The 10296-nt window shown below is 40.1% G+C and overlaps 1 protein-coding gene and 1 long non-coding RNA gene across 2 annotated transcripts; one reads left to right on the forward strand and one right to left on the reverse strand.

Annotated features, from left to right (window-relative positions):
• Window positions 1-2414, forward strand: LOC113012134 (uncharacterized). The gene is made up of 2 exons (XR_003270654.2): window positions 1-349; window positions 1212-2414. It is a non-coding gene; the product is annotated as an uncharacterized LOC113012134 (long non-coding RNA).
• A 3380-nt stretch (window positions 2415-5794) lies between these two features.
• On the reverse strand, window positions 5795-9935 carry LOC145422401 (protein Mis18-beta-like). Its single transcript, XM_080293747.1, has 5 exons — window positions 9761-9935; window positions 7701-7767; window positions 7443-7565; window positions 7059-7140; window positions 5795-6857 (listed from the first exon to the last, which is right to left on the reverse strand). The coding sequence occupies exons 1-5, from the start codon at window positions 9933-9935 to the stop codon at window positions 6765-6767; spliced, it is 540 nt and encodes a 179-aa protein (XP_080149873.1). The 3' UTR covers window positions 5795-6764.
• Between the last annotated feature and the right edge of the window lie 361 nt (window positions 9936-10296).

The following is a 10296-nucleotide window of genomic DNA, read 5'->3' on the forward strand; positions in this document are numbered from 1 at the left end:
AATGTTGATTGACAGCCATCCAGCGCAATCCTTTTCCCGTTAGCTCGTAGTAGCGGAGCGAAAATGGCGTAGAGCGGAGGTGTTCAGGAGAACAGGACGACAGGACCTTCTTCTCTCCTCGTTTGTGGTAACCGGGGAAAGAAGAGGGTCCAGAACTTTATTTCTTCGCCGCTGCGGTTTCTCTTAGTAAGATAAATCAGACAGTCGTTCGTTTGGGAGTCCTAAATGTGTCCTGGTAGCGGAAGAAACACCCTCTCCTCCCCACGGCTTTTGTTTACCATTGTGTGCAACTGCAGCTCAGACCACAGAGGAAATATCTCTGCATCCTTTCGGTCTAACTCGCATCAAGGTCAGTGCTTCGGTCAGCTTTTACTTAAACCTCTGTCTTCACTTTTTGAAAACTGATGACAATTGCATGCCAGCGGACTTCTACGTTGTGTTATTTGAGTTATTTTAAGGAGTCGTCTGTACATTAACCGAAAGTCACACCATCGAAAATTGTTTGTCTGCATTAAATGACACTGTGTCCATTAAGCACCATAAGATTCTACTGTAATCTCTGTTTAAAGCTGAAATGATTCGTAATCGAATAAATTAACTTAAGGAGCAGAATCGATTGCAGCATTATATAATGCATTCATTATGCAGTACTGTGTAAAACTCTTGAGCCACCCTTCATTTCTATGAATTTTTTTTCCACGGAGTCAACCTAAATTATTATTATTTTTCAAAGTGGCTTCAGGCTTTCTCTCCCTCCTTGTTTCCCTTGTTTGATGTTTCTTTTGGGGGGTTGACATTGGCTGCTTTTTCACTCATTTTCAATCCAGTCATGATATTTCATTTATTTGTTTAAGTGTTTAAGCCATTTAATAATCACCTCGTCATTGAAGCACAAAAAAGGCACTTAGCTCAAGGGATGACCTGTGTTCTTCTGTTTACACATAACAGACAGCTTAGAGAAAATAAAACAGATTTTTGGGACAGAACAAAACAAAGGCAGTGAACATCCAAAGAAGAGTTTTGAATTTACTTCAATATTGAATATTTACCATTTGCTGAGATAAAATATAAAGAAATCAAGAATGGCTTAAGATTTTTGTACATCACTGCATATCTAATTGTTCCAAATGCAATGAGAGAATGTGCTGAGTATAATTATGAATAATGGTCATATTTCTTCTATGAAGGTAACATGTGAATTGTTATTTTAGGAATAAACCGTCATTTAATGGAGTCATGAATCCTCTGCAAGTGATATTGCTTTGCAAATTTACCCCAGCAACACCAACATGTAACATCCGCCACCACCAAGACATTTGGAGGTAAACGGACACTATCAAGATGACCTCATTTGGGCTTCTGGGACACTGGTGCTCTCCTTCCTGCTGGGACATTAACCACTTCTCCTCCACAGCATCCCACGGATCATCAGTGAACACCATCTGTTGAAATTTTGGGCGGTCGGACTTACATGATGCACACTGCTTATGCCTACATGTAGCCTAGTATTATTTTGTCTGCCTGAAAGTCCTTTAGAAATACGCGTGACATTCTCGTCAGGCTGCATGTAAACATAGTCTCTACTTCCCAAATAGTAAGAAAGGAAAAAATTACTTCACCACAGTTACAAAAAACAGTTTGATAAAGAACAAAGTAACTGCTCCCAATTTTCTGGGAAACATAGCAAAAGACACAAGATACTGTAGCAAAGATCAAGGCCTGTGATTTTCATTAGACTCATTGGGTGTGTTAATGTTTTGTTTTTTGCTCTACCTCATTGCCATGGGAAGTCCAACAGCATGGACGAGGAGAGTGGTGAATTAGCTAAAAGGCTGTCAAGTGCCACAGAAAGTTGTATAATGTTGGATGATTAGTTTTGTTTCTGGGGGTCAAAAAGTGAGGTTGTAAATGGGAGAAGACTGAGCAGCACACAAGCACACGATGCACACTTTCACTCATTTTGGGTAAAACAAAAACAAAAAACCACTGAACCACTCAAACTGTGGTCTCCTATGCATCTGTTTTGCATTGTATTGTGCTCTCCTTTGTCAGGTCGGCAGGTGTTTCTTTACAAATAGCACATAGAGATAAAATTGGGAAGTTTTCCTTTTAATGTTGAGTCCTTTACGTAGAAATCTGGCAACTTGTATTATTTCAGATTTGTCTCCTGAAGCATTCTGATTCAGTTTTCCTTCATCTGGTCTCTTTCAATTTAAATTTTCAATTTAACATGTTTTTATTTCGTTTTTTCCCATGTAAATTGCTGGGAGGTTTTTTCCCCCCCTCCTGCATGTAGGGCGTGTATAATGGGACATTCAGGTTGAGATAGATTTTCAGTTTTGATTTCTTTTAAGGAATTGTGAGAAGATGCAATCAGATTTTCTTTATCAAACATGCTTTATCTCATCCAAAAACCTGGTCTCATTTTTCTTTTTCTTTATTTTTTTATTTTAACAGAAGTAAAATGCAGTCACTTGAGGAAGAAAATGACAGTTTCCCACTGAATTACCCAGGTAATTATCTCAGATTTCAGAGATTAGTGAAATTACTCCTAGAAGAAGCTTTACATTTAATTTAGAGATCCACCCAATGGAATCAAACAAAGTCCTGCTTGTTTATTTTAATCTAGTGTAGCTTTTTCTTTAGGTAGATAGCTCATCTTGGTCTGTCGGACATTATGGTGTTTCTTTAGGATCAGCCGAACAAAAAAATTCTTCGCAGCTCAGTTGATGTTCATGCATCTAAACTGCATTCAGGTATGTTATTTGAAAGCATAAACAAGTGGCAAAGAGTAGGCTGGTCAGAGCTTCTCATGATAATGGTAACGTAATCTAATGAAATGCATAATTGTTCCTCAAGTGAATGCATGCTGCTTCTGTGCATTTTCTTTCTTTTGTTCACGTTTGTGATTTTTCAAAGGAAAAAAAATCACATTTTACCGGGATTTGTGCAATATTTTATCCTAACTGTCATGTTGTTGACCAAACTGTATATTGTATAAACAAGTGACAAGTTGTTTGAAAGCAACAAAATCACCAATGTCTTCCATTAAGATATGTATAGACTCATGTGCATTAGCTTATTTAGCGGGACTGTGGTGCCAACATTATAGTAGCCGTGCATGACCAGTAGTGATGCTTGCTTCATGAGGAATAGTGAAATCGATTTCTAGGCTAAGCTGGAGCGCCAAACTTTGGAAACTATTTCAGCGAAGTTAAAGGGTGGTAGACTTAGGTACATTTAAATACACTGCATAGAGACACAGCTTTACTCTAAACTCTACTGCAAAATCTCATTTTCATCACATGGCTAGTTTGTGCAATCGAAATACAACTAATGTAAGGCACAATCAGGGTAAGTTAAGTATTTAAACAAGTCATTTACTATAGCATATATGCTTAAAATAAGTAACTTCTTTTATTTATGCACTATAAAGCATTAAAAGAATTAGTTAATATGCAAAAGCCAAAAATCTCTCAAGTCTCACGTGTGATGGTGACGAAGAAATGTTCTATTGGGAATGAGATTAAATTTAATCCTAGATTTGGATCTGATTGGTAAGGATCTGAAATTGACTTTTAGTCCTAGAATAATGATCTCTCAATGACATCACATTGTACATATTACCTCATAGTTTTGGGATTCAGAGCGTTATATTTAATTCCATAAAATTGTATTTGATTAGAGTTTTAGAAGCAATAACCTACAATAATGCATGAGTTTAGTGCCCGGGTGAAAGTGTTTTAAAGGTTTCTGTAGCATCACATGGAAAGGGTTATATTCACCCGTTTTTATTTTATTTATTTTTTGCTCATGCAGTCGATTACACTTCTTTCATTGGGGAGTTATGGATTTATCACTGAAAGCTTAGGATATTTTCTGCAGAACAAAGTGTATTCTAGAACAGCTGTAGCGTCATGTTATTACATCAGTACACGAGAGATGCTTTAAACTTCAATCGTAGCATTTTTACATCCATTCAAAGCCCACTTCTTATTTAGAAATAAATATTGAAGTAATTCTGTAACTGTAAAGGCCTCACTGAGCGAACTTGACACTTGTTTGAAAAGCACTTTCTCTCTCTATGTACTGACTTGCACCGTCATCATCTCCACCCTGTCTTGGATACTTTGTTCTAACAACCCTGTAATGCTCTTTCTTGGAATTTGTAATCAAAAATTTATAAGCAAGTAGACATCTAGCAACATTAATATATGGGTTTGAAAAATATGCATGTCTTAGCAGAATAATGAATGATTTGTATTGCATGCAATAATCCAACTTTGTAATGTGAATGAGTGTAATTAGGAAACTGAAATGTTCATTTTGGATGTTCTGTCAGGACTTGTTTGACACAACGGCTTTACAGACTACCTGCTAGTTTGATACAGTAAAGAACAGAGTAGTTCTCCATTGTGTCAAATATGACCTGACAGTGTAGCCACAGTGCAGCTGAAAAACAAATCAACCTTTGTTCCCATTAAGGAAAAAAATATATATATATCAAGAGCTTAGGTAAGATTAACGACATCACTTTGTTGATCAACTTTTCCCACAGAGGACGTGGACTGTGTAGAAACTATGCACTCCAGAGGGAGGAAATGGGCATGCTTGTTATGTGTGAGCCTCTTGTCTGGTTTTGTATTAACTTTAAAAAGAAAAAAGAATCTGTATCAGAAGTTAAGCAATAAAACGCAGCATGGTGCCAATTAAATTTTTGGGTGTCGACTACAGTTTGAATGCCATATAACACAAACCAACAAACCAAAAGTTTGTTGTCCTTAATACCACTCTGAGGCTGGTTACACACCAGAAAATGATTACTGAAGGAAGATTTGAACCTAATTCTAGCTTGTTTTGAAGATTGTAAGCAGGAACAAAACCACCTTTGCTCTCACTGAACTGTTGATCCTAAAATCGTGGGAACAATTAACTTTATTAACAAAATAGCATTTACAGCAAATACATGAGATATACACTCACTGGCCACTTTATTAGGTTCAACTGCTTTATAATAGAATTATCTAAGCAGTCGATCACATGGCAGCAATTCAAAGCATTGAGGGCTGTGTTTGTTGTTGAGATGATCTACTGACGTTTAAACCGAGCGTCAGAGCGGGGAGAAAAAGTAATTTACTGACACTGAATGTGACATGGTTGTTTGAATGAGTATGGCAGAAACTGCTGTCAACAATAATAATTTAGATTAGCAGTTATGCACCCATTCAGGCTATGCAACAAAAAAAAAACATGTCTTAAAACATAATATGTCCAGCCTTGAAGCAGATAGAGATGATCGCAGCAGGTGCCACTCCTCTCAGTAAGAGGGGATTGTCTTATTGTCATTATGCAAGCATAAGAAAATTAAGGCAAAGCTAAGAATGGGAAACTCAGGCTACAAAAACTGAACAACAGAAAGTTACGAGAACAAGAGGATGGTAGGGTCAGAATTTGGCATAAACAATATGCAAGTATGGATCGATCTCACTTTCATAATTAAAGGTTCAGACTGGTAGTGGTGGCCTGCACAGTCACCAGATCTCAATCCAGTCCAATAATCCCTTTAGAATGTGGTGAAACAGGTCATCCACAACATGGATGTGCAGTAACTGTGTGATGCTATCATCTCTAAATGGACCAATATCCCTGAGAAATGTTTCAAACATCTTGTTGAATCTGTGCCATGAAGAATTAGAGTAGATCAGAAGGCAAAAACAGTACTGGCAAGATGTACTTAATAAAGTGGCCACTGAGTGTATGCTGTCCATTACAAACAAACTACAGTAAATCAAGATTACTTTGACATTTTAATTGAACTGAACTGAGCGTGACTGAACATTGACCATATATCTCAAACGTTGGCAAGAAGTCATTATCAGCAGCAGAGAAGGGATCTGAGAAGCTGTGTCAACAACTGTTGCTATCATCTGTAACAATTGTTAATATCTGCATTCTGCCACCCTCACAAATACCTTGTGAGGGTACCAGCAACAATGTTTTGAACCAAAGTAACAATACAGGTGGAATGACGTTTATATTTCACAACAATGCCCTGATTTAACCTACAACAATTAAGAAAATGAATAATAAAAAGTAATTTCACTTAGTAGCTGTCAACATAGACTGTATATAAAAGATGGATGTTGGCACAGTGAGGTCCAGTTCTGAAGCATTCTGGTCAGCAAGCAACACATCCGAAGGGAGGGGTGAATCTGACAGATTAACCAAGGACACTTCATGGTCACACAGTAGCAACTAGCCTATCATAAAGCATACCATTTTGTTTTGTATCCTTATAGCCTAAGCGGGGCCATAATTTACAAAATAAAACAATCATGCTGTATTCAGTAAGACATAAAAATAGTGACGGAGGCCATAAACTCAACAGGAAAGCGGCAGATCAAAGAAGCGGGAGGGTTTTTCCATCTTTACCTTAAGAATTGATTTTTTAATGAGGAGGCGCCCTCTGCTGGTTCTTCTAAAGAATGCAGGTCTGTGTCCGGTTTAAGTATTCACACTCTTGAATGCTGGAGCTGCATCCATTGTTTACATACAATCTGACATATTAGTGTTCACTGATCTTCCCTTTATTTTCCGATGGAACAAACACATTTCAGCTCTAATCCATTATTAGTGATATAATTTTCTTTACAAGCATATGGAGGCGCATAAATGCCACCATCACCAAAAACCATCTACAGTACGCAGCAGACTGAAGAACATATTTTCCCTAATCCCAGGTTGAGCTGGGTGTCCTGTGTACACTAGTTGACCATATTACTGGTAACACTTCTGTCTACCAGTCTGTTCTTAATGCGTGACATCTGTTCCAGCTGTGCTTCAAACTGTTGTCTCACCTGCAACGGAAAGCAAGTAACACATTTATTTGCTCAGCAGAGGCAATTATAATTTATTTCATTCCTAACTGGATTGCTTTATGCACTAATCTCTTCTATTGTGAAGTGAGTGTGTGCACTGATGAACCACAATAAAACCCAATGAAAAAAGTAAAATTGGTTCTCTTGCTCCGACATGATATTATTATTTCAGTGTCCCACCTCATTCATGCTTTGTCTGAGCGGCTTCTGATCAAATGTGAGTGTGGATGCCTTCACCAAGGAGCTGCTGTTGAGGATGTAACTGCAGAGAGAATTAAGCAAGTTCTTGAAGATCGAGGGATGCAAAAAATAACTTCAATGAAATGGTTTCCATTAAAGAATGAAAAATATAATTACCACACACACTTATTTATAAAGTGAATAGTTAAACCTACTCATCAAGTGTACAACATATACAGGGTTTGTTTCATCTCTGACCTGAGCTCACAATATGAAGTGAACAAAGAAAGCTCATAAGCCACATGTTTATTCTACCCTCCCCAGACAAACATGTACACAAGTAGTCAATATGGTCGTGTGGTTAGTAGAAACCGGAGGGCTTACCAGTTGATGTTTGCTTTGTAGAGGAGAAAGATGGACCGAATCAGAGCCAAACGTGAGGGTGCTGAGTGAATGACTTTCCCCAGAGCACAGCGGCAGCCACGGCATTTTAAAGAGCTGTAGATGCTGGGAGTGATCAAGACATTCATTATCAACCTGTCTATACTACTAAAGTCTAAGCTGTGCTCATGACAATGCTTTGTGGTACAAAACAAATTTCCTCTACAAGGTCAATAAACGCTGCAGCTTAACCCTACTCACCAATTAGTCATTTCCCCTTTATGTTCTGACTCCATCTTGTCACTAATGACTACATCATTGGTTACTCCTAAAGAAAATTAGGTAGAAAGACATTAGGTAGAAATATCATATTGGCATAAAACTTTTGAAAATCATCAGTGGAGTTTAAGTATAGTACCCCTGAAAAAACAGACATTAAAAGAGCATTAGGGAGCAAATGTGGTTGTTTTTGTCACTCTGGCACGAACAGCACGTCCCAGTTGATCCCACAAGTGTTCAATGGTGTTGAGGACAGGACTACAGGCAGGCTATTCCATCCCCATCCATCCATCCATCTTCATCCGCTTTGTCCGGGGCCGGGTCGCGGGGGCAGCAGCCTAAGCAAAGAGGCCCAGACCTCCCTCTCCCCAGCCACCTCCTCCAGCTTGTCCGGGGGAATACCAAGGCGTTCCCAGGCCAGCCGAGAGATATAATCTCTCCAGCGTGTCCTGGGTCTGCCCCGGGGCCTCCTCCCGGTGGGACATGTCTGGAACACCTCACCCAGGAGGCGCCCAGGGGGCATCCTTGTCAGATGCCCGAACCACCTCAGCTGGCTCCTTTCGATGTGGAGCAGCAGCTGCTCTACTCTGAGCCCCTCCCGGATGGCCGAACTTCTCACCCTATCTCTAAGGGAGAGGCCAGCCACCCTTCGGAGGAAGCTCATTTCTGCCGCTTGTATCCGCGATCTCGTTCTTTCGGTCACTACCCACAGCTCGTGGCCATAGGTGAGGGTAGGGACGTAGATCGACCGGTAAATTGAGAGCTTCGCTTTTATACTCAGCTCCCTCTTCACCACGACGGACCGGTGCAGCGTCCGCATTACTGCAGCTGGAGCCCCAATCCGTCTGTCGATCTCCGGCTCCCTTCTCCCATCACTCGCGAACAAGACCCCGAGATACTATTCCATCCCCTCCACTCCCAAACAGACAGCAGAAGAAACTACACTAGAGCAAGTGCGCTGGCCCAAGTAGTACCAAAGAAGTCAACATCGCCAAAGCTTAACGATTATCAAACAGCTGCCCTCACGGCATGTGACAAAGGTACTGTAGACACTAATCTTGGCCCAGCTGAGACCACAGGCGAAATCATCTCTTGACCCTCAGCAGTTTGCACACAGAACAAATGTGGAAGCAATCACCTACATCCTGCAGGGAGCTTACTGCCATCTAGACAGTAATGGCTGCACAGTGAGGATTACCTTCTTTGATTTCGCAAGTGCATTTAACACAATTTCATCTGCTGCTACTGAGAGAGAATCTACAGGAAATGTCAGGAAACACATCCACTGACAGACAGGTCACAGCACATGAGACTGGGGAAGTACTCCGTGTGTTTGGTGATGTTCAGTTCAGGAGCTCTGCAGGGGACTCTGCAATCTCCATTGTTGTTCACCTTGCACACCTAAGACACTGAGGAGTTTAGCTCTGGGTTGTGGCACCTACAGAAATACTCTAATGAGTATGCAACGGTTTGATTTTAGAGGCAGGATGGAGAGTAGAGAGCACTAGTGGATGATTTTGTGTCATGGCCTGGGAGGATTCATCTGCTTCTGAATATGAATAAGACCAGAGGGAATGTGATCTAGTTCAGAAGGTTCCTTTTGAGGTGGTGGAGGAGTACAGGTACCTGGGTGTCCGCATCAACAATAGGCTGAACTCTGCTGGGGGAGAAGACTGAATAAAGGCTGACTCTGTAACTGGCTGTAAATTGGAAACTTTGAGGATATTGTGATGAAACTTATCCATCATTGATAATCCACCACTGTGCTGAATAGGCAGTCTCTCTAAAAGACTGATTCAGCTTTGCAGCTACAGGAAAGGCATCTATCACCAGGCATACTACCATATTGCTATTGAATAATGTATTTATCATCTCATTGATTATCTTACTCGAACATATTAGGTCATATGATGTAAACAGTCGCCATAAAAACAAGTCAAAATCCATCTACTATGAGTTTAGTTAGCACTGTAAACTGATACTGCATTTAACACAAGCCCAATGCCTCAGCGAACAAGCTTTTAGAAATGAAGTGTACTTACTTAAGCACATAAGCGAGTCCATGCTTTTCATCTCTCCACAGACGCCTGTGGAGTCCGCCAGGACGGCGTTGCACTGCTGACAGTGGAAAGTCATCTGCTGTCTGTGCACTGTTCCTGTGACCGGCAGCTTTAAGTCATCGGTGTGTTTAATTAAAAAGCTGTCGTTAAATTCCATGCTTCACGGTGCCTAGCCAGCAACTTGGCCTCCTCGCGAATTTGAACAACAGAGGAAAGCACGCCCTCAGCGTAACCACGCCCTTACAAAGAAATGTGCAAGATACCAAATAACACTTTTCTACAAGTTTAACAAAAAAATTGTGACTGATTAAATTTTAATATTTTAAATGTATAAAATGTCTAATAAAAAATAAGATTTTAGAAAGAAAAAATAAGCATGGGGGATAAAAACAAAATCCCGAAAATGCACGGTTGTTCTGATTGGCTGAGAGGCATATCCGGTTAGAGTGAAGAGCCAATCAAATGTGTCGCGCTTCTGTGTTTTGAATCGGAGGGTAGTTTTAACCGACGCCGTTTGT

Source organism: Astatotilapia calliptera, chromosome 19, assembly GCF_964374335.1.
Source record: "Astatotilapia calliptera chromosome 19, fAstCal68.1, whole genome shotgun sequence".
NCBI lineage: Eukaryota > Metazoa > Chordata > Actinopteri > Cichliformes > Cichlidae > Astatotilapia > Astatotilapia calliptera.

Excerpts from the sequence above, each read along its gene's own strand:
- LOC145422401 (XM_080293747.1), bottom strand. The coding sequence starts at position 9,935 with ATGGAATTTAACGACAGCTTTTTAATTAAACACACCGATGACTTAAAG. Across the intron at positions 7,768-9,760 it reads GGACTCGCTTATGTGCTTAA|GAGTAACCAATGATGTAGTC; the intron begins GTAAGTACACTT and ends AATTTTCTTTAG. Across the intron at positions 7,566-7,700 it reads AAAGGGGAAATGACTAATTG|CATCTACAGCTCTTTAAAAT; the intron begins GTGAGTAGGGTT and ends GATCACTCCCAG.